The sequence below is a fragment of the Maniola jurtina genome, chromosome 16, assembly GCF_905333055.1.
Source record: "Maniola jurtina chromosome 16, ilManJurt1.1, whole genome shotgun sequence".
Taxonomy (NCBI): domain Eukaryota; kingdom Metazoa; phylum Arthropoda; class Insecta; order Lepidoptera; family Nymphalidae; genus Maniola; species Maniola jurtina.
In genome coordinates this window covers 10,698,838-10,723,830 of record NC_060044.1, presented here as the reverse complement: position 1 = coordinate 10,723,830, position 24,993 = coordinate 10,698,838, and the positions used below count along the sequence as shown (strand labels likewise).

The 24,993-nt window shown below is 36.1% G+C and overlaps 1 protein-coding gene across 1 annotated transcript in view; it reads left to right on the top strand.

Annotated features, from left to right (window-relative positions):
- The window catches only part of LOC123873008 (connectin-like), a 59,559-nt gene that overhangs the window by 30,687 nt on the left and 3,879 nt on the right, over window positions 1-24,993 (top strand). Inside the window, exon 2 of the mRNA XM_045917655.1 lies at window positions 15,557-16,620. Within this exon, the coding sequence (XP_045773611.1) occupies window positions 15,573-16,620 (1,048 nt within the window). The 5' untranslated portion in view covers window positions 15,557-15,572. The remainder of the gene's footprint in view (window positions 1-15,556; window positions 16,621-24,993) is intronic.

Here is a 24,993-nt window from a genome sequence, read left to right as displayed (position 1 = left end):
TGGTTTTAAATACATATTCGTAATGCAAGATGCTTATAGTAAGTTAATCAGACTATACCCACTACGCCAGGCTAGTGGGAAGGCTACTTTAACTTGTGTAAAAAAGTTTCATAAGCAGGTCACAATTAAGACATTATGCTCAGACAGAGGCGCGAATTTTACTTCAAAAGTTTTCGAGTTAGGTATTCGCCAACTAGGTATCGAATTAACGCACACATCTGTTAGAAATCCGCGGCCAAATTCGACAGAGAGGGTTAATAAAGAATTAGGTAGATTATTCAAGACGTATTGCGACAAATCACATCGTTCATGGGTAGATCTATTATCGGATATAGAAGATTGTTACAATCAGGTAATACATACTACAACGGGATATTCGCCAAACGAGATTATATATGGAAAACGTACTCTGCTATCGACTGATTTCAACACTGACTCATCGGTGAGGGCAGACTTACAGGGTGAACCGTTAGAACAGATTCGACAGCAGGCACGGCAAAACATAGATAAGGCGGCCGAAAGTAGGCAATTACATTATAACAAAAATCATAAGTTAATACAATTCGAAATCGGAGATTTAGTGAAACTTAAGACTTTTACGAAGTCAGATGCGGATAAAAAGTTGACAAAAAAATTCATGCGCTTATATGAAGGACCGTACATAATAGGGGCAGTTCCATATAATAATGTATATACATTAATAGACGTTCATACTGGTAAAGTTAAGGGTAACTACAATGCCATTCATTTGTTTAGGTACTATGTAGATAACTAGAAAGATAGGTAAAACTAGAGTATTGAAAGGAACAGAAGACAGGTAGTTTGGGGTACGCTAAACAAAGAGATACCTGAGTTAAGTAGTTATGGTCATGCCCGAGGGTATAATAGATAGGCGTGGGAGGTTTAAGACTAGCGCTCGAATACAGATAAGAAAAAAAAAAAAAATAGATTTTGAAACGACTAGTACAGCTGCAATGAAAATAGGGGATTACTGCGTGTATTAAAAATCTATTTTGGGGGAGCGTGAGATGGCCTTGCCATCCGTCATACGGTTTTATGACTGTCGGAAATTTGAAGCCTTGCTCTTAAAAACAAAAATCTCGCACGAAAAGAAATAAATTAGTTAAGATTCTGAGTAATTGTAGGAAAGGAAGTATAAAAAACAAAAGGGCAAAATAAATTGCTCTAAAGCTAAATTGCGTTAGGGTCGGTCATAAATTAGATAAAAGTCGTAAATTTTAACTTAGAAATCTCTACAAGTGTACAAAATTGTAATCACGTGTTATGCGAGTGGTCTAGGCAAGGCAAGGGCGTGAGAAAGTAAAAGGTACGGCCCATTAAGGGAAGTTTGAAATACATTTTATTTTCAGCCAATTAGCCATCAGCCAGGGTAATTCTGTGCGCAAGAGTGAACCAATCAGAAACCGAAATTTCGCTGGGTTTTTTTTTTTCATTTCAGATCATGGGCGTAGACAAACATATCCGTGTGGACGTTTTAAGTCTACACTGGGAACGAGAGAGGGTCATTCGATTGAGGTCTGGCTCAACGTGCAGTAGAGCCTAACAGTGAATATTAAGTGTATATTGCAATTGTATAGTTAATAATAGAAAAATTATAAATAGAATAAAATAGTGTGTATCCGGGCCAGCAGAAGCTGATATAGGGTGATGTACTAATTTACATTATATTTTAAACTAGATTATTTGAAAATCAGTTCCAAAAATCTTGAGTATAGAATTACCTCACAAACTAAACTAGAGATGGTATTTGAGATATTAGGAGGTGTTACAATATTGTGTATAGCTATTAGATTTTGAATCCGAAATTAGAGAAATGGGACATTTCTCTTTGTGGAACTAAGATTCAAATATATCTAGAACAAATAATGAATATATTATAATTTATACATAATGTGTGTTCTTAGACTTTTCTTTGTCATGTGTAGGGTTAGATTCATAGAATAATTAAAATTTATGGCATGTGTGTACCTATTTAGGACATAAGGTTATACATAATATCTAAAGCCGAAAGGGTTTTTCGTTCTGAATATTTGCTTTTCCCTTTCAATAACTAGTATGGCTTAGGAAGCAAGTATTCGGCCGGGAATTAATTAATATAATAAAGTTACTTAATTTCCAGTCTAAATAATAAATTCAGTTTCTCTTCTTTCTTTTTCTAAATACTCAACTGTATGAGTAAATAAACACTTATTTACCAGAAATAAATGCACTTGGGTATAACTGTCATCTTTTATTTGCTATATTTAGATACATTTCCTAGACATTTAATAATGGAGATTCAATTTGTTTGGAGGCTAGACTACCATATTATAATATTAACAAAGCCATTGATACAAAGAAACCATGTATCGAACTAACTTGAACTCCAATATTAAGATTTTCTCATATGACCTACATACCAATCACAATTCCTTTACTATTAAGTAAAATTTAGCCTAGTTTTTTTTCAGCAATTCATCTAATTATAATACTAGCTCTTATTCAGCATTAAATAGGGATTATAATTGGATTAGCAGTCTAATGCAGTCCGATGGAATGACTTTTGTCGTTACGATTATTGATTTGGTAGAAAAATCACTCAATAGCTAAAATAAGGTGGTGTGCTATAAACTACTAGCTACCACGGTATAAACATCGTCTTCATCAACATGAACAGCTTTCACCGGCTCACTACTGAGCGCGGACTTCATAGAGAACTCTCGATCAAGTTTTCCTTCATCATATGGTATTTTATACCATTATGTGAAATTCTCACGATGGTTTTTCCGTATACTTTTACTATCACAAAACGATCAGTACCTAATTTACCAAGAATGCTCTCCACTACTAAAGATAATAGAGTCGGCTGAGTTCGAACCTCAGGCTAAAGACAAAGGGACCTTTTACTTTCGAGTCATAGCTAAATTTCATCTACTTACCCCGAACGAGACAATGGAGTACACGCTGCCTCCAGAGGGCAGATGGCGAGGCAGGTAGGTACCTTTTTTTTATTGTGTACCGATCTTTCCCAAACAGCATTTTAGGTAACATTATCTGTTAAAACCGACGCCAGCTGAATTTGTGAATCACCGAGTTTTTGAATAGATAAAAATACTAGTTTTGCTGTACTTTGTAATTCCTTTGCTTGATATTATATGGTACATGGTTGATTGGTGACGTACCAGCAGCGAGATTCCGGCACAAAGCAAACACGTCATGTCTTTATACAGCTGGACTCTCCGAACTAATAAATTGGCCAATTTATTGACAATCAATCAAACAAATATATATATATATACAAAAATACCATGGTTTTGGGGCGAGCCCAGAGCTCACTGAAAAGAACCTAGGTTTCCGTACCTAGGCAATTGAAAACGCTTCGCAGCGAAAATAGGAGAGTCCAATTGCTGTGCCCCACATAACATGGATTAAGGCTGAAGTTTCAGCGTAGGTATTTCCCCCGTGCTTGAGGAATGCCGGTTGGTCTCAAACCGATGGCCTAAATAAGGCAAATACACGTATCAACTGATTTTCCACACTAACAGGACGTTCTAAATTAGCAAATCTCTCCACTCATTATATCTATTTTGAGGAGTTGAAATTTTACATTAATTTTTTATAATTCAATCCGTGTAAACCTGTTAGCTGGTCGAGAAGTCTACGTGTTCACCCAACGTACTGTACCAATTAATTACTTGTAAATAACTCATGACTTAAATACCTAGGTGTTTCTATAATTCAGCTGAGTTTATTTCTTATTTTATCTCTTCATAATGCCTAATCTTAACCACTAGTATAGACGATCACAGCGTACCATCACAAACTGTGTTTGATTAGCAACAGTGTCAAGATGTTCCGAGTGACGTAGAAGGGAAGGCTCTGCTTTTATTACTAACAGTTACATTTATTATTTACAACGACAACACAGTAACTTCTGTCTATTACTTTTCCCTCAACATACAAAAACATTGATTTTGAGGAGGTATTTAACACTAGACGATGCCCGCGAATTCATCCACGTGAATTTAAAAATCTCATAGGAACTTTTTTATTTACTGGGACAAAAAGTAGCCCATGCCTGTCCCCGGTATGAAAACTATCTTGTACCAAATTTCATCAAAATCGGTTAAAAAGACGAGCCGTGAGAAGATAGCAGACAGACAGACTGACAGACACATTTTCACATTTATAATACCAAGTGACAGACAGACTGACAGACAAACTTGTGCATTTATAATACCTAGTATTGATTACGCAGAATCAGCGAGGAAACCACAAAGATTTTTTTCAATCAAGTAATCGGTCAAAAATTGAAGTTCAAAAATAAATAAACTAGAGAGTACGTACAAAAATAATGCCTGTCCCCATTGCATTATCGTACATAGTTTTAGGTGCTTATAGCACAAGTTTTTTGGAGGTGGAGGGAGGGGTTGTTTTAGAGGGGGGAGGGGTTAAGGACATGGCTAATAAATATTTTATTTACAAAATATCGACCCGTTTTTTCAGCTTCACCTATTTCTGAACACACTTTACAAAAAAACAGTTAGGGGTTTAAGAACAGACAAGATTGCGTGGAACCGAAGTGATCAGAATTCGTTCTGGTTTATTTATTTAGATTTTATCGTATTTTGAAGGTAATTAATGAGAGTTTAATAAGAATTAATGCTGGTAAAAGTTAGACATTCGGTTATTTATCATAGTTCGGTAAGTTACCAAAAAAACTAAATAAGACTTTGTTTGAGCTTTTTCAGTAACAGACTGCGACAAAACAGCGGCCAAACGATAGTTCGTAACAAAACTGTACTTAGATATTTTATGAGTCGAACATAATTGCTAAGAATTAATTATAGACATTCAACCTAAACTTCGTTCTGGCAAGAATCCAGTGAAGCCAGAATGGGACGCTCCCTTTAATTAGGAGAATTAGCTTGGAAATTTTAGTTGGAATTAATTTGGTTAGACCTTTTTGTCATTATGTCTCACAAAGTTGGTAACATAGGTTCGACATGAGTTCGAACCAGTGGGAAATTATTGGGTAGACTACTTATGGCCACAACCTTGATATATTTCTTTATTAGCTTGGTATTTTCTTAAAGAATATTATTTAGTTAGATCTACCCCTCTAAATTTCACCTGGTCAGATCTGGTAGGAGGTTCCGGTAGTGGTTAATTATTACTACAGGCAAAGCCGTGCCGCCAAGCGATTTAGCGTTCCGGTACGATGCCGTATACAAACCAAAGGGGTATGGGTTTAATAAAAACTGCCATACCCCTTCCAGGTTAACCCGTGACATCATCACTTAAGGGGTTAGTTGACTGTAAATTAAAAAAGTCAGTCAGTCAGTCAGTCAATGAGTCATTCAGGATAAGTCACTTGAGATGTTATCATTCATATTGACTTTTTTCCAACTATTCATAGATAGTATTCATAGATACTGGTAATGATTAATGGAACTAAGGGTTCCGTACCATCAACACGAAATTACACTTTTTCCTTTTTTTAATTTTCATGGCAGCCATTTTGAAATTTTTATTATTTGTTGTAGAAATATACATTTTGTGAAAATTTCAATTCTCTACCTATTAAGGTTCACGAGATACAGCCTGCTGAAAATAGACGAACAGACAGATGGATAGACAGCGGAGTTTTAGTAATAGGATCCCGTTGGCACTCTTCGGGTACGGAACCCTAAAAATCAAATCTGTCCACCCACAGTTTTCTGTTCACGTTTGTCACGTTCATTTTCTTTGCTTCATTTGGACAGCAAACGTCTGGAGTGTCTTCCGACGATATTCCAACACGTTCTGCTGACGCAGCCTTACAGGGTTCCAATACCCACGGAGAGCGATTTCCTTGTTAGCTGCTCTGCATTCTACATTTTTAGATTTCTATTGCTTTGCTATAAGTTAGGATTAGACTTTGTTAGAATAACATTTCAGCAACCTTCCTACACTGTACGATGCCGCGTATAAAATCAATCATGGGTATGGTTTTGCCATACCGCTTCCAAACTAGCCCATTTCCACCGACTACACCTACATTTGAGATCACAGTCAAGGGCTAACTTGTATCGGAACAAGTGTAAATTAAAAATTTATTACACCCCCGACAAGTGAAGGTTACAGTAACTAGAAAAGAGCTGATAACTTTCAAACGGTTGAACCGATTTTCTTGGATTATAGCTAAGAACACTCTCGATCAAGCCACCTTTCAAACAAAAAACTAAATTAAAATCGGTTCATTAGTTTAGGAGCTACGATGCCACAGACAGATACACACGTCAAACTTATAACACCCCTCTTTTTGGGTCGGGGGTTAATAAAACAAAAACAGTAGGTAATAGACTTTCTATCTTTAGCATATTTCTGATGTAATAATTATTTTTAACCCCCGACCCAAAAAGGGGGGTGTTATAAGTTTGACGTGTGTATCTGTGTATCTGTCTGTGGCATCGTAGCTCCTAAACGAATGAACCGATTTTAATTTGGTTTTTTTTTTTGTTTGAAAGGTGGCTTGATCAAGAGTGTTCTTAGCTATAATCGAAGAAAATCAGTTCAGCCGTTTGAAAGTTATCAGCTTTTTTCTAGTTTTCTTATAGAGGTTTTTGTGTCGGGGGTTTTTAAATTTTGAGTTATATTATCTGGTACTTTGGACTTGTAAAACTTTCTGAAGAAATAAAAATAACATTGAGGTAGAGTATCAGGTACTATAGTATTTAGAAAGGTATTCTAAGTTTTATCTTATTTTGATACTTTAAATCCTAACCACAATCATTTACCCGATTTGTACCCGTTCTGGGTATTTTTTCCCTGAGTGCATCATGGTTCATTGATGCGACGAACCTAAAAATATACCCTGACTAACATCTATCAATGAATGAGTCTAAGCGACGGTTTAAGCTTCTTTTTTTTAAGCTTGTAATAGATGAAATTTGAGCACGAACCCAAAATTAAAGCTAGTAACGTTGATCCCTCGAGAAAATACAGAATAAACAGCAACATTTCTGCGTCGACAACTTGGCTGAATTCATAAATCAAGTCCGTGTTCTAGTTGGATACGTGACGTTTTCCAAAATGGCCCCAGTTTGTACGGTGTCGAATTTTACATGTCTCGAGTTTGCTCCACTAGGTATGTACCTACAACTAAATATGCACATCACACCTAAGTATTAGGACGTACCTAGGTATTATGTAAAATATTTTCATGAATAATTTCTTAAATAGGTATTTGCATAACTTAAGATTCTTTTAAATATCTTTATTTAGTGGTTAAGTCGTATGCTCCCTATTTGGGAGGTTGGGTGTTCGATCCCGGGCACGCACCCCATAATGTTCTCAAAGGTGTGTGAAGTCTGCCAATCCGCACTGGGCCTGCCTTGTCGACTATGACCCTTCACATTGTGAGAGGAGACCTGTTCTCAGTAGTGGACTGGGTTGATCATGATGGTGATGATTGATTGCAAATAATAAAAATACAAGAGATAGATAGAAAACTTTATTGGATACAAAACATGAAATAATCAAGACAAAACAAAGAAACTAAAAACAATTGTATGCAAAGGCGGCCTTATTGTTCAGAGCAATCTCCACCATATATATTTTAAAAACAAAGGGTGATTATATTTTTAGCCTGCGCATAGGTGTCATTGGCACCTACGGCTATGCTTCAAAGCATGGCAGCCCGTTACCAATCCATAGTTAAGTCATTGGACATTAAACATGTTTACCTACTCCTACTTGATCTAGTTAATGTTTGTTGGTCAAATCGACGCGAGTCTGTAATGGCCACTGCTCGAGCCGTTGTAGTAGTTAATGGCTATTACTCAGGCCATTCATAGGTCACGAACCTACTAGTTAAATAAATAATCAAATTACTTATATTAACCACTAAGGTTTGGAACGCCCTTCCGGCGTCCGTGTTTCCTGCCACGTATAACTTCAGTACCTTCAATAGGTAGGTACAAGAGCAGATAGTCGTCTTTTAGACAAGCGCGCTTAAACCTAGACCTATCATTATTGCTTTCTATAAGGTATGATTGTCGTTAAGAGTAAGCCTGTAAGCCTATCTTGTACCTAATAAAAAAATATACAACGTTTGTATCTAGCTAGCTAAATAGAGATACAAACAAAAAAATATATTGCTAGCTACACTTAATAACTTCTTGCACCCACTTGGCACAAGATGAAGCGGCCCCGGCTCAGCATTAATGCTGCAGGTTGTATTCTGCCGGGACCAAGAGGAGTGACGAGCAGGAGTTAAGAGTTAAAATAAAATAAATAGTTTTTACTATATTTCTATCGCTTTCTATCGGCGTTCGCGGGTAGTAGTCGGGTTTTAAAGCTGTTTAACTTTATATTTGTGTATTTAAATTTATACTTACCAGTTTAAATATACAATATGGAATAATGATGGAACATTATAGTGAAAACTTAGAACCTAGAACTTACAAACTCACCTTTGACATCACTCTGCTCAAATAACTAAATTTCCGAAGCTATAATCGTACTTAGTGGAGATAACGAAAACTTTGTTATTACGTAAGTGAATCTGTTTACAGAATATATCTTATGTTAACTAATAACACGCGTAAGTAACGCAACTTTTAAAGAGCTTAATTAACTTAAATAAATATAAGTACTTAAAGTTTTATTTATACGCTTTTATAAATAGGCACCATAGACTAATGAGATGTGCCCAAACTCAATGGACTACTGGTACCCATTTATCATCATCATTATCAACCCACTAGCTCATTAGGTACTAAACACGGGCCTCCTCTCATAATGGCTCGTCAAATTTGGATCGACAGACCTTTGAAAACATTATGGAGAACTGCCGGTTTCCTGAAGATGTTTTCTATCACCGTTAAAGTGATATTTAAATGCTCAACCCATATTCCTTATCGGTTTCTTCACGACACCGTACCAGAAAGCTAAATCGTTTAGCGACACGGCTTTAACCGGTAGGGTGGTAACTAGCCTGCCAGCGGCCATACCAGAGACAATTTAGAAAATATAAATCCGTAAACTCTTGCTAGGAATCGAACCCGGACCTATAAGACCACAGCGCTCTCCAATGCGCCTGGAAGGTCGCAAAACCTACGAGCGTAAATTAAAAATTTATAACACCCCCGACAAGTGAAGGTTACAGTAACTAGAAAAGAGCTGATAACTTTCAAACGGCTGAACCGATTTTCTTGGCTTATAGCTAAGAACACTCTCGATCAAGCCACCTTTCAAACAAAGAAAACTAAATTAAAATCGGTTCATTAGTTTAGGAGCTACGATGCCACAGACAGATACACGGATACACAGATACACACGTCAAACTTATAACACCCCTCTTTTTGGGTCGGAGGTTAATAAACAAAGGGTGTTGTATCCACATCATACAATATTACGATTTTAGGAAGCTTTGACTTTGACGTCACTTCAATAAACTTTACCTAAAAGGGGTGAGTACGGTTCCTGGCCGCAAGAGTGATGTCCATTGTTCTTACGTAGCGTAATATGTACATAGAGATCTTATTGAAAACTGGCGCTATCCTACCCATAGACCTATGATTTTTCGCTTCGCTCAAAGACTGACAAAGTGAAGGAGCGAGAGTAGTTAGATAAGACACACTGCCGCGAGCGAAAGCGAGATAGCGAAACAAGATGCCGATAAGTCATTGTTTACGTGAGTATCGGTCCTTATGAGTTCGGCCTGTTCCAAGTCGAGGTGATTTTTTGCATTTACTAAATAATTTTACGATTAAAACGTAAAATCTATGTCCTGCCACCATGGTGTCTTGTTCAGTGAGCGAATGTGACGTTACAAGACGTTATAATCCGCGTAAATACACGTTTCACAGGTAATTACTGATTATTTATACTAATTGTTTATAATCATTATTTCATCATTTGTTGTTTGAAAATTAGGCAAAATAGCTATTGGAAGCTTAGATGATAGGTTTCCCTTAAGACTTATCATCAAATTACATTGCTAAATGAAGAATTTTTGGATATTTTGTGTAAAATTTAAAAACGTTTGTTTACGATAGGGATTGACAAAGTAATGACGTCACAAGTATCGATAGTCGATAATCGTGTCTACCGGTAGGTTTGATGTGATAGGTTTCATGTGATGTATGTAAAATACAATATAAAACACTAGGTACTTTCCAATAAAAGAAAAGAACGAAATAAATATTTTCACTAATTTTTATTTTATTTAGCGTGACTTAGATTTCATATACAGGGTTAAGGGTAACCCGTACATTACTGTATTTAAGTGCTTATCGGGGAGGTCATTAGCTATGAATTGAGCGCCATATATACTATTTATTTTTATTAACTTGTCACTTAGACATTATATCAGAGTGTTATTGTAATTAATCAAATTAAATTTACTTGCACCCTTTAAAAAAATAAAGGTGGAAAACCAACAAATTCCGGTAATTTATATGAAAATCCCAAAAATTGCTCTATTTCTCAAAAAAAGATTTTTTTAAAACGTCTTTTAATAGTTTTCTATCGAAATATCAATAAAAAATGTTATAAGGGGTTAAAATAACTATAAGTATCTCAGAATTCATTAATAAATTATTTATATAAAATATTAAAGTCATTTCATTAATAAATAATAATCTGTTACCTAGCTTTAGCTTTGTTACTATTTGTGTATTTGAAATGTATTTGATTTTTTAAGATTATAAGATGCTTTTTACTTCACTTCGTTAAACTAACTCATTAGTGTCCTATGATTTCGCCAGTAAGACTATCGATAATACAAATGCTAAAGTCAGGACAACTCTATTTCACGCACACATTTACGTTTCATTTTTTGTAACACCGTTAATCTGTCACTGTTGGTCTTGTAAGTCTTTGATCCTACCCATAATTTTAAAGCCTCGTCTTCAATCATGACTCAACGACAAACTAATCTAGGATAGAAACTTGTTTAAAACGTAGGTTTGGGTTAAAATTCGTTAATTAGTTACATAAGGACGACTGTCCAGAGCTGGTAGAGAAAGTAGAAGTCCTTTTTGGTTGTGGAATGGTTTAATTAGGTACTGATTTACATGAAAATTACATATTATAATTAGAGATACGTCCGTTTCGCACCGATGGTAGGTAACGAAGGCTTTGAGTGTAGTCTGCATTCTGTGTATGGTGTTATTTGACTCTCTCGGCACGTTTCGTTGATGAAGGAAGTCGTCCAGCGTAACAAATTAGCTTAAAATGTTTGTTTACTAACATTGTGTGTATTTAACACTTTTTAAAATCAAATTTTTATCGCTTTTGGTTCTATAAAATCTTTATAATTTGGGCTTGAAAGTCTAGATTAGCCATTGCCAACGATAAAATTATCACACGCAGTTGAACTTTGTCTGTTCTATGCCACACATATAACTCGTAGGTTACAATACCAGAATCCAGCGCTAAGCTACAATGTTGTCATCAAAAGGCTCTTATACCTTTGTCTACGTACATGTAAGTAACATGAGATGTATCGATGGCGGTCTCAATGGCGAAAATAATGCTTTATAGAATAACAACGCTTTGCCTATTGTTAAAGTTTTAGAGGGCCGATAAAGTATCGATAAAGGATATGAAACTATTACTGGTTTACACAATACGTCATGTTTCGAGCTATTATTAAATTAAAGGTTGCCGTAAGCACAAGTACATAATAGAGACCATTTCAATGAAGTTTCCACATTAGAGTAGGTAGGTATGACTAAGGTGCTATATTGATTAGAATTAGGAGATATTTAGTTAGATATACAGTGGACCCCCGGTAATCCGACAAACGTTTTGCAGAACATTGTCGGACTATCGAATTTGTCGGATTATTGGGTACTGCCTAAGACCCCCTATAGTCCGGAATTTTTTACAATAGAGTACCTTGTAATCCGACAAATTACAAATCCAATGATAATATTCCATAATATGTCATACATACTCTGAAGTACAAATCATACTTCTCACTATGTATCTCAAATTTAGTAAATTCAATAATAATAGACATGTCGGATTACGGGGGGTCCACTGTAATAACAAATGTATTATGAAAAGCTCCCATACAAACGCAGTTGTAAATTGGTACCCGAACCAGTGGTAAATTATGTTGACGTTTCAAAAGCACTTGTAACAAAATCTATTCTTTTCTATTCTATTCTATTCTATCCTATCATATCCTATCCTTTCCTATCCTATTCTATTCTACTCTGTTCTATTCTATTCATTTTGTTTCTCATTTGAATGTAAACCAATTAAACTCAATAAAGTTCTATAGACACGTTCTAGGAACTGATATGTCCGTGGTTTTCGAGATTTCCGTAAAAAAATCTAATTATAAATTTACACGGGTGCAAAGATCGGTGTGTAAATCCTACAAATAAACTCTTGAGACAGATTCATGCACCACCTACCATGAATTTTAATAGTAGGTACCTACTATAATTTGTCTCTGAACCGGGTCCCATCGTATTTCAAAATATTTTGTCTACCTCGTTGTATAAACTTGAAAAGTGTAATCTACCAAATTATTGTGGACTTTTACAATGTTTACCGATTCTAGAAATCCTTTTATTCAATGAAGTGACTGAATATCACTATTTGAATTCAATTTTCAGCCCATATTTATTTAGCAAAACTGGTGTAGACACTCGGTGCGCTAAACTGTAGCATTTTTTTCCGTTCCGCCGTAGCGCCCCGGTTCCGCCTTCGTATTTTCAGCAGTATCAGTTGCTGCGTCAAAAGTTTAGGCAGTCACGTTTGCAGTTAGCAAAAACGAGAATTGTTCAGAATTTTGCAGCGTTCCCAGCTACGTACATCCGCCGTGCGCTAACTAGAACGTGCTAGATGGTTGGTTTTGAGTTTTAGATTATTTTTTTATAAAACTACGGAGCAGTTGTCATTACAAGCTTTTGTAACGCGTAGGTACCTAAAAAAGTACAAACCGAAAAAGAACCACCGTGGCCGTTATATTGTGACGTTAAAAAATCAGCCAAGTTGTTATTACTACATGCTGGCCATTTTGAAATTTTTATTATTAGTTGTTATAGCGGCAACAAGAAATACACATTTTGTAAAAATTTCAACTCACTACCTATCACAATTCACGAGATACAGCCCGCTGACAGACAGACAGCGGAGGCTTAGTAATAGGGCCGCATTGGCACCCTTCGGGTACGGAAGTTCCCTAAAAATGAATGAATATTGACCATCTCCAAAACTACTAAACCTACACTTATAACTATAAAGAAAATAGTTTCCTACTTCTACATTACAGGAAAACCTAAAACAAGTCTAACAACAAGTTAAACCTTTCAATATTGTGCGCACAAACGTACGTCATAATTCATCGTACGGAACCTTTTCCACGCGGATTAAATTCGCAGTTATCCGGTTTTTTCTGTGTTTTCGTTTTTATATGTAGGTAGAGAGAGCTCCTTTTCCAGATGCAGGACTAGTCTTAAACACAATTTTAGCTAAATGTCAAAATGCTACCTTTTCCGTTAGCACTCCTGTACCAACAAATGAATTAAAGAGAAATTTCCGCACAGATTTGACGCTTAGTGGCCAGAGTGGAATTCGACATGCGGATTTGGGCTTTCCGAATTTCCACTAGATTCGTTCCTATCCTAAAATAAAGTGAAAATCTCAAAACCGCCTATGTGCCGCTTAGCTGCATTTCAGTTTATAGACGGCAGAAATAACACTGAAAATTTTTCCGCGCTAAAATGTAGTTTTAACAATGCAAATCCCATCTGAACTTTTAATCCGCCTGTGAAACTCCCACTACCAACTTCAGTTCGAAATCCTTTAAGCCGACAGTGAAATATATTAGTTTGTCACGGCATAACATAAAACAAATTAGCTTTGGAACTTAATTAGGTTAATTTTCCTTGATGAAAGATAATGGTGATTAATAAACATGTATGGATAATACTCATACGCGTATGTATCGCGTGATAATGAATATTAATAACACATCATAAATTTTCAATATGAGTTATGTTTATTTATACTAATTACATGTAAGCCTCACTTAAATAGTTCATTTTGACATGTTAAGTTGTAATAAATAATCGATAAATTACGGTTTCAAGTTGACAACCTAAAAGTTTTTTTTTATAGTTGTACTACTTTTTACACTTAGGTAATGTTTATGGTTTTCTAAACCCATTATAATACTCACAATTATATTACAATTAAAAAATTTTGTGAATAGTTTCAGGCAATAAAACTGAGAAAGACTTGTCACATGGTAGGTACCTACCTATACTTGCACTGAGAAACAGGCAAGCAAACAATTCCAGATTAGTAAAGAACAAAAAAATCCTGGACAAGTCCGAATCGGACTCGTACACGAAAGGTTCCATACCATCGTACAAGAAGTAACACTTTAATTATGTTTGTGATGTAACCACAAATTCACAACTTTCGGATTGACGCACTTGGGCTATAAAATATTGCTACCTGCCAAATTTCATGATTATAGGTCAACGGAAAGTTCCCTATAGGTTTTTATTTCCTTGACGGATCTTGAGAGACAATGAAGTGATCCTCATAAGGGTTCTTTTTTTTTCTTTGGAGATACTGAACCCTAAGAATTAGGATTAGAAATTTAGATTAATCCCTATTACAAATTAAACTTTATTTGTATCTCAAACTCCTTCCAACAACTATGCTCTTAACTCACACAGAGTTCCATCTATTTTGAGACGAGATGGCTAATTTTCCCAACTTTGTCACTACTAAATAATTTAAGTCGTCTATCCACAAAGTTTGACAATTCTAGCAACTCGTATGGAAGTTGGACACTAAAGCTGGAGATTGACTTGTAACATTTTGGTGTAATGTATCGAGTTTTTGTAACCCAAACCGAAGGCTGACTTGTAAACGTTAATTTGTAATATTGTAACCTTCGCGCGAGTGCCGAGTGCTCCGGATTTTCGCGGATTCCCTTTGAGTGCTACATTACAAGTCAGTATAGGTCTGCCATTTTGAGTAAAAATGGAGCAGACTTGAGCCAAGAGCTCAAAAAATACATTACACACGCTACAAGTCAGTCTGTGTCGTCGTATTGTAACAAGATCGCCTCGAATTATTATTGTACTAGAGGATGCCCGCGGATTCGCCCGCCTGGATTTCGGTTTTTTAAATCCCGCAGGAACTCTTTGATTTTTCGGGATAAAAAGTAGCCTCTGTCCTTCCCCGGGATGTAGCCCATATCTGTACCAAATTTTATCAAAATCGGTTCAGTGGTTGGGCCGTGAAAACGTAGCAGACAGACAGACAGACACACTTTCGCATTTATAATATTAGTATGGATTACATTACAATCAAACGGCTCAAGTCAATTTCCAGCATGTCGACGTTTCGTGCATACATAATAATTATTATTTGGCCCCTGTATTGTTAACAATCGAGGGAACTTGTATAACATAAATATTACACAAGTTTCCTCATTACATCCCTTGCGCTTTGAAAAGATAATATTAACTTACTAAATACTTCGAACTCGGAAAGCCAATTTTAACGAAAAACTTTTCCTTTGTTCCAGATTAAATTGTAATACCATGGAAGAGATTACCAAGTACATCGTAATCATAGCATCGCTAATGACCGTCAAGCTGACAGTTACGGAGAGCAAAAACGAGACGAAGCCCAAAATTGATAGACGGCACTACCAAATGCCAATCTTCATCAATGTCTGCGACATAGTCGATAGGAGGTCCAAAGTACATTGCTACTGCGACAATAATAAGCCGAAATTGGCAACGAGAGCTGACTGCTGGATTTTCGGTGGAGGATTAACCGAGGACGACCCGATTTGGCCTAGTTTTACTTCACAGTCTGAAATAGAACACCTCATGTTCAATGTTCGGACCGACGACGCTCTAACATTCATACCTGCTAAAGCCATAGTGCGACTCGATAGACTTAAACACCTGTCAATACAATTCGGAACAATCAAAACAATTTACCCGTACGCTTTCACAAATTCATCAACCATAAGACAGCTTGTTCTGAAATCAAACAAGATCGCAAACTTGGAGAAACACTCCTTCGCACAAATGATGATGCTGTCTAATCTAAGTTTGGATGACAACCAAATATCTGAACTGAAGATGGATGTGTTCTTCAACCTACCAAATCTACATATTCTACATCTATCGAACAACAATATAAGTTTAATCCACGAAGGATGTTTCAAACACCTTAACAATCTGGTCGAACTGAAATTGGATAACAATTACATATCGGTAATAATACGAGAGATGCTAGCTGGATTGGAAAACCTTTCTCGATTGAACTTAATAAACAATAAGTTGGAAATGATTGGAAACTTGGCCTTCACTGAGCTGTGGGGCTTGAAAGAATTGATGTTAGATAATAACGCAATAGAATTTATATCGGAGAGAGCATTTGGTGGGCTCACACAATTAAGGAAACTGACTCTATCTGGAAATAAATTGACAACGTTTTACGAGTATATACTTGAAGATATGCGAAGTCTTATTGTACTTGATTTGAGGGACAACCTTTTAACGACGATGTCTTATGAAACAATAAGGCCCGTTGTGGAAAATGATAAATCTCTTTCATCTGTGGTATACTTAGATGGTAAGTAGCAACAGTTTTTCATTTTATTAACCCCCGACCCAAAAAGAGGGGTGTTATAGGTTTGACGTGTGTATCTGTGTATTTGTCTGTGGCATCGTAGCTCCTAAACGAATGGACCAATTTTAATTTAGTTTTTTTGTTTGAAAGGTGGCTTGATCGGGAGTGTTCTTAGCTATAATCGAAGAAAATCGGTTCAGCCGTTATCAGTTCTTTTCTAGTTTTCTTGTAGAGGTTTTTGTGTCGGGGGTTTTTCAAATTTTAAGTTATTTATACTGATGAACATTATGGTAGTAACCAAACGCGATGTTTACTATAACATAAGATAATTTTCATTATAATGAACAGACACATAATCTTTAGAAAAATGCAATATATCCACGTATGTGATTCGTGCTGTGATTACGGTCAGCTAAGGGTCATGGCATTTTGCATTAGAATCGAAATTCGAAGCAAAGCAAATAATCTTTTCCAAAAGGTTGCAACTAAACTTTTTTTCACTATAATAGATATGGGTACAAATCTTTAGAATAGAATAGAATAGATTTTTATTCAAATAAACTTTTACAAGTGCTTTTTACAAGTAATTTTCCACTGGTTCGGAATGCCGTTCCTACCGAGAAGAGGTAGGAACCTTTGTGACGGACGAGTTCAACTAATAGACGTACGCATTCTTTCTCTGTATTTTGTTTCGCATATAAATATAGGGTTCATTTTACTGTACAACATTTTAGAAAAGATACGTTGTCTCGCTTCGATTCCACTTAATGTGACTTGAACATTAAACTTGTTTAGCGTTATTCAGTATAATATTTTCTATACTCGTACAAGTTGTGACCTATTTACAAGGCCATCGCTATGCTAAGAAATGCGATTAATGTCACAATACCATTCCACTCGGTTTAGCTTCATATAACTTATTCTAGTTGAAGTAGGTTACATTTTGTAGATAAATATACTTAATATGAGCAATATAAGCAAAAGATAAATACAATAACCTGGCAATGGGATTAATAGATTAAATTGTTTTTCTTTTACTAAGTACTATGGACAAAATAATAAGATTCAGATTCAGATTTTTCTTAATTGTATTCTCAGTACATTTTAGTCCTGATATGATTAGAAAGGTGATTAAAACTACGTAAATACGAGTTATTTTATGGTAGATATTTTTGCTGTTTATTTTGGCAGTTTTAAGCAAGAAATTATATTTTACAATATCGTTTGACTGTTCACGTTAATGAATGCACAGTGTTTAAAGAAGTGCATTAATTAGTCAAGTATCATAATATACCTACTATGAATTATACTAATATTACAAAGAAGAAATATTTGGAAGTTTGTGAGTTTGTATGTCGAAAATTACTTTCGACATACAAACCCACAAACTGAAACACTAAACATGATAAAGTGCTACATGCTATAAATTAAATCACGGGGACGAAACCACGGGGTAAAGCTAGTTTAAGCATAAATCCAGCTATATACTCTGTTTGCTCTAGCCTTTATCTAAGTAACTTAAGCACACTTAAGCTTTCAATTATAATATAATTTTAAAAGTATTAAATATTTATGTTGTTCCAGAATATTAAAATAATCCATATTAATAGCGAGTTATTCCATTAGCCCCATTTTAAATAGGATTATAACTTTAGACCGCTCGAGTTTGTTCTAAATTTAGTTCCACTGGTAAGTTTTAAGCTGAATGCACATTACATTATGCGCTATACGAGTCGTTTGCGTCATGAGCAATGCAGTTTTCAGTATTGAAAATCTGAATACATAAAAAGAAAAGGTGGCTGAGTGACTGATCTGTCCACGAACATCTCAAACTACTGGACGGGTCGGGCTGAAAGGCTATTATGACGTAGACATCCGCTAAGAAAGAATTTTTGAAAATTCTTTCCGTAAGGGGTTGAAATAGGGGTCTGAAATGTGTGTAGTCCACATTTCTGTTGTTAGTCCATATTTCATTAAGGTTTTTGAAGTACCAAGTATTTCGTGCAATAGAATAAAAGCTCTATTTCCGAGTATACACCCTAGGGTGGCTGTTGGGTATTTAAACGGAATAATAAGCCATGTTGTATAGACATATTATGAGACTATCCTAGAAGAGAACTATGTCTTTCAGAGGACAGGCCATCTATCAGTTGGTGACGACGACAAAAAATGCGGCACGTACGGACCATGTTTTAGTATGCGACTAGATTTACCTTTTATTCTTATAAACAGCAGTCCATTGTAGGGAGCCGGGTTATGAAAATGCAGATTGCTTTGTCTTTTTGCTAGAAAGTGTTGGAAGCTTGAAAACTTGAAATGAATAGGTGTTGAGGCCACTTTTTACACAGTTTTCAATTTCGCTGCTTGGAAAGTAATTTTAACTTGTACCTACTTTTTGCTTAAAAGATTCCCCAACGAATTTTGTTTTGCGAATTTGAAATGTGACTCAATTGCGCAACGGTTAGGGACAGACTGGAATTCAAAAAGTCGCAGATTCTAATCTCTCTCTAATATGAAACAAAGGTTCTTGAGCGTTAAATAAAAAAAAACTATGACAAGTTAGTTCAACATTAACTACATAACATTCTAGCAGAACGCTAAATCATAAATCCTTACAACAAGACGCGCGACGTATGAAAATATACTCTGCAGCTGGTCTCCGACCAAGGACTTACGCAGACCCTAAAGGTTCATTTAAAATTTAGTTGATCACGCACTTTGTACTGAAGAAAAACGCTGTGTCCCAGGCGGAATTCGGGAGTGTAATATATATAATTCAGACACGGAAAAGTTCTTATAATTTCTGAAACAAGGAAATCCACTGAAATTGATATAATATACCTACAAGTAGGTACAAATAGGTACGCTGAAAGCGGTTTGCCATACAAAATGATAGAAATTATTTTTACACCGATTTGAAGGGCCCATAGACAAAAGAAAGAAAAGCTTCCTCTAACATTTAATTCTGAGTACAGTACAACCAAATTAATAATGCGCATGCAGATCCGATCCGATCAGATATTCCGAATCATTGAATCGTAAGAGCCCTAAACAATGCACTTGCATTTTGCCCCTTGTTATAAACAAATAGGAGTCAATATCATGTGTATCATACGACCGTTGCCGAACAGTGACGAAGATTTCTATGCGCGTTATTAATTTGGTTGTACTGTACGCTCATATTATGTCGCTCAGCTGCTGCTGTCAGCGGCAAAACATCGAAAATCCAGTTGCCTCATTAATAGGTCGGCAATTGCAGGTCCAGCGTACTTGTATCAGTAGAGGTTCGACGGCCTCCCTAGCACAGTGGTAAATGCTTCGGAATTGTATGATTTCTAAATTTCTCTTCTGGTCTGGTGGCAGAATTCGGGCGTGGCTAGTTACACTCTACGGGTAAAGCCGTGTCGCCAAGCAATTTAGCGTTCCGATACGATGCCGTGTAGAAACCAAAGGAGTATGGGTTTAGTGAAAACTGCCATATTCCAGGTTAGCCCGCTGCCATCTTAGACTGAATCATCATTTACCACCAGGTGAGATTGCAGTCAAGGGCTCACTTGTATCTAAAAAAAAAACAGGTCAATGATGACCATTACTTATCATGTTTTTCAGAAGTTTTTTACAAGTTTTGTCGAAAGCTAGGTATCACAACTTGCTTGCTGGTGTAAACATAGCGTTAGGCTTTGATGTTGAGAATACATCAACAAGAATACACAAGAGCGTCGTGATACGAGATGTAATCCTTTTATTTCCCCTTCATACTTCGTTCGTAAATCACGCTTCTCATTCTCGCATGAAACGGTATATATGTGTTATATAAAAGGCCAATAAATTTCAGCCCTGCTCGCTGTGATATAAGTAGGTCTTTATTTTCAAATTCGTGCCTCTTTATTAGATACTAAAGTATTCACGCAGTTTGATTTACCTTGAAGGTGTTCGTACGTGACACTAGGGCCGGGTTTAATGTGAGACCATCGTATTTTAAGGGGTGAGTGGCTACGTGTTTGGGAAATGCGTTTCGAAACTGTTCTATTTTTCTTCTATTTACAGTATTTCCTTGGCACTTACGCTTGACCCTTTTTGAGGTTTTGCTTCTAAAATATTGCGACCTTTACCTCTTTTTTGTCAGCAGTCAGCTTCCACTTCAACGTGCAGCCTCAGTTCTTTGGTGAATCACTTCGTTTCGGACTTTATCCCTCAAAGAATTCCTAACATAACTCTTTCATAGCATTTCATTCCATAGATATAATATGGTGAGTGATTTGGAGTAAGTATTGGCTACAAAACCATATTATAATGTGAAATACATCATCATCATCATTATTATCAACCGATAGATGCCCACTGCTGGACATAAGTCTTGTAGGGACTTCCACATGCCGTGGTATTACCTTACCTGAATCCAGCGGCACCCTGTGACAAGTTTGATGTCGTTTATTCATCTAGGGGGGGGGGGGGTCTTCCAACCTGTGAAAGGTTGGGCCTTTCCGGTGTGAGGTCATCATTTTAATACCTTGAGGCTCCAATATCTATCAGATTTACGAACTATGTGCCCTAGCCATTCCCACTTCAGCTTCGCGAACTATGTTGGTTATTCTGGTTCTCCTACGGTACGGGCCTCTTCTTTTCTGATTTGAACACATAAAGAAATACATATTTGTACAAATCTACAAATCACAGTGAAAGCAAATTCTTTAGGTATATGTTGGATTAAGAAGGGAAACTGTCAGAGGCCTAAGCTGTTCCTTCATTTATAAATTTTAATCCTCCCCGGCCCAAGGATACAAGCGTCACACAAACTAATATTTATGGTCACGAAGGATCGCCTTGAGCTAGATTAAACGAATTAGGCTACAAGGTAGAAATTTGTGTGTTCCTTCCATAGACTTAGCGAAAATTTGTAAGTCTATGGTTCCTTCAAATGTGTTTAGCTGAATACTGAAATGAAAGCCACTTTACGCACTGATTCAGAATAGCAAAAATCCATAACTTTAAGCAGCTTTAAAGCGATTAACTTATTCTTGATTAACTCTACTTTATTGGTAATAGAATTTATAATGGCATAAACTAGTATTCATAATCTTTATTTTCTCTTACTAGAAGACTTAATATTCTTTGTACCATACCAATAATTCGTGCTACGAGTACGTAACCGTATCGTACAAAGAATATTTTTTTCTTTCTACAGAAAAACTCAACATAATACATATATATAATTTTTGTCAAAACCTTGTAACTCAAGTTTTGCCGAAGAAATATAAGTCCAGTAGAATAAGCAAAATAACTTTTCGACAAATCCTTACTTGCCGACGTTTTACAAATAAATTACTCAACGCGTAATTCAATTAATCAGCTGGTACCCGCGACATTGTTGGGTCTATTTCAAAGATTTAATTTAGGAATTTAAATTTTGAAACGTTATTTCTTAACTAGTTTACCGAAGTGAAGCCGTTGTAATTTCAAAGGAATTTCAGGTGGGGAAAGTGCTTTGTTGTAAAATTTACCTCAGAAAAGCTTTCCTGTTCAGAAGAGGCTGGGAAACTTTACAAGAGGGTACCAAATCTGATTAAGAGAAGGACACCTGTCGAATCATTATGATTTTTAAGTGACAGAGGTCCACTGTTGGGCATGTTTAAGTTTCTTGTAGGGATTTACACGTGCCACGCTGAATTCAGCGACCTTGTTTGGGGTCGGCCAATGTTGCAACTCGTTTGATATCGTCTGTCCACCGTCACCGGGGTCGCCTTTCTTGATACTAGCACCTTGGGACCGATCAGTCAGTCACCTCCGATCAGTTTTTCTCTGTACCTTGTTCAGCCACTTCAGCTTCACAACCTGTCAAAAAAAGGGCCGTTGTCAAAAAAATAAGATTATAAGCGAGTAAAATATAAACACAAACTTTAGTAAAATACTTCATAATAACCAAAACCTTGGTCTTTGAAACCAAAATCTTCGAACAGGCCAGTATGACATATTATAGGATGCGAGACATTGTCGCTTACTATCGTAATGGTATCATCAACGATCATGATGGTATCTATATAAAAAAAGCTTTTGGTCGTAATAATTTTGATGTAAAATAATACCTTAATGATACAATGCATGCCTTTTAGCGCGATAAAACCGTGCCGTAAGCTCATGAATACGTCCCCGAGGGCGCATCAAGCCATTAATATCTTCACGTTTCATATTTATACCTTCCTCATATAATTATACATAATATTATTATCTTGTGGAAACTTTAATGTATATAGTCTAATAGCTGATGCCCGCGACTTTGTCCGCGTCGATTCAGATTTTTAAAACCCCGCAGGAACTTTTTGATTTTCCGAATTGGAACTTTTTCATCTTTTTTTTTTTTTGAAAAATCACGTTGATTATCGCGTTGCTCCGTTGCGACGTGATTTAAGGGCAACCCAATAGCAACAAACAAGCACACTAATATTAGTAGTGATGTCAGCTACTCATATCATAAAGAGGTATTTGTTAGTGTGTGAGTTTATTATGTAGGGTGTAATCTCCGGAACCTATGCTCCGATTCTGAAAATCTATTCACTGATAAAGATATACTACAAAAAACGCTTCCTAGGAACACGCCGTTTGTATGTCATCCGAAGATGTATTATAGTGGCCGCCGTGTAAAGGAACTGCTATCCTAGGTCGTAAACTACTTAGTATTAGTAGGTATAATAGTTTGTATGTCATCCTATTTGGCGGTCATTTTCAATAGGATGAAGGTTACGTTCTGCCCAAAAAAGTGTGAGCTCTCAAATCGCGCCTATAGAAGTTTCCTGTAGAACAAACATGCCTATATAAATCCGTAAACAGAACTGCCACCTTTGAACCAGGGTAGGGAAAATATTTGTCTGGTACAAGACGCAATAGATTTTTCTACAATAAGCAATATTTTAATGTCAACTCGGTTCAACATTGTTGATCTTCAAGCCTGCGGAACCCGTGCAAATATAGAACGGCAGGCATGAATAAATATAAGAGTGCTTGCTAATATTTTAGAGAGTTTACATGACAACATAATTGTGAGACTAGATAACTATATAAAAAAAAACATTTCTAATATGCTATTGGTGATGATTCTGACCACAAATAAATTTTAGAGTATTCACATCCTTTTCTTACTAATGTAATACGAAAAGGGCATATATAGTTTCACAAGTTTTATAAGTTAGTTTAAGGCTTTAGATGCCAGTCGCGAGCCTATTGTTTAAAGTAGCGTGCACTCAAATTAAGAATCTTTAAAATGTGAAATTCTTGTTCCGTCCTTTTTTAGCAATATTAAAGAAAAAGATGCAGGTACTCTAAATTTCGTTTAGAGAAGGACAACAGAATCGGCGCCATTCTACTTTTGGCTTAACCCGGAATTTCCAAAGACGTATTAAAATGTACTGTATATTTATTTTTGTAATGCACTATATTAGGATAACGTAAACTGTAGTTAACGAGTTCTAGGATTTAACTAGTAACATTTTTCAGATGTTTCGGTATTTTCCGTTAAAAAATAATATACCTGACCAGCCTGACATCGAACAAGTTAACCCTTGTTAAATAATATAAGGACGGTATAATTAATATGCCAGAACATTTCACCCTTTGAAATGTTACAACAGCTAACAGTATGACTTGTAACTTAATATAATATCTACTCTTAGGTTACAAAGACAAACAGTCCCACGCGGTCTTTCAAAGATTAAATTTCCCCTTTGAACTATCTACATTGTACACTTTACACAAAATGTAACTTCAGGTCATCAGTTTGTCACAAAGCATGCAATATTTCAATATCGTATAGCTGCGATGTTGAAAAATTCACGAGACGAGATGCTGTGAGAGCGATTCGACGATAAAAGTGATTTTTCTTTGCCATGACCGAGGTAGCTAAGCATCCGTTTGCGGGTCCCACCTTACCAACTTTGCTAGATAATTCTGCAACGCTCCACACCGTTCCCTGAATGCAAATTGACCGTTTTACGCTGATGCCCACGGTATATTTTCTTTATTGCCCGACATATATTTTTCCAGTTCCAGAAAAAGCTTAATGTCAAATACATTAACCCCTCTCAGCGATTAATACTCTACTAATGGTAGTTTTCAACTGAAAGCTATATTTAGTAGAAGATAACTGTCTCTATCTATTTTATATATTAATCGCGGCGGCATTATTAAAGCAAATGATCTAAGCGTTTAACGCGTATAATTATACCTCGGGGGTAGGTGAGATACTTTTCTCTTTGTTTGATAATGGCTCTTCGTAGTAACTTAGAAAATAATAGGTCCTTTAGGCGTAATGGAAGCTGGAATATATGGAAAGTAAAAAGTGCATTCTCGACGCGAAGTGGCAAAAAATGCGCATAAAATTTTAAT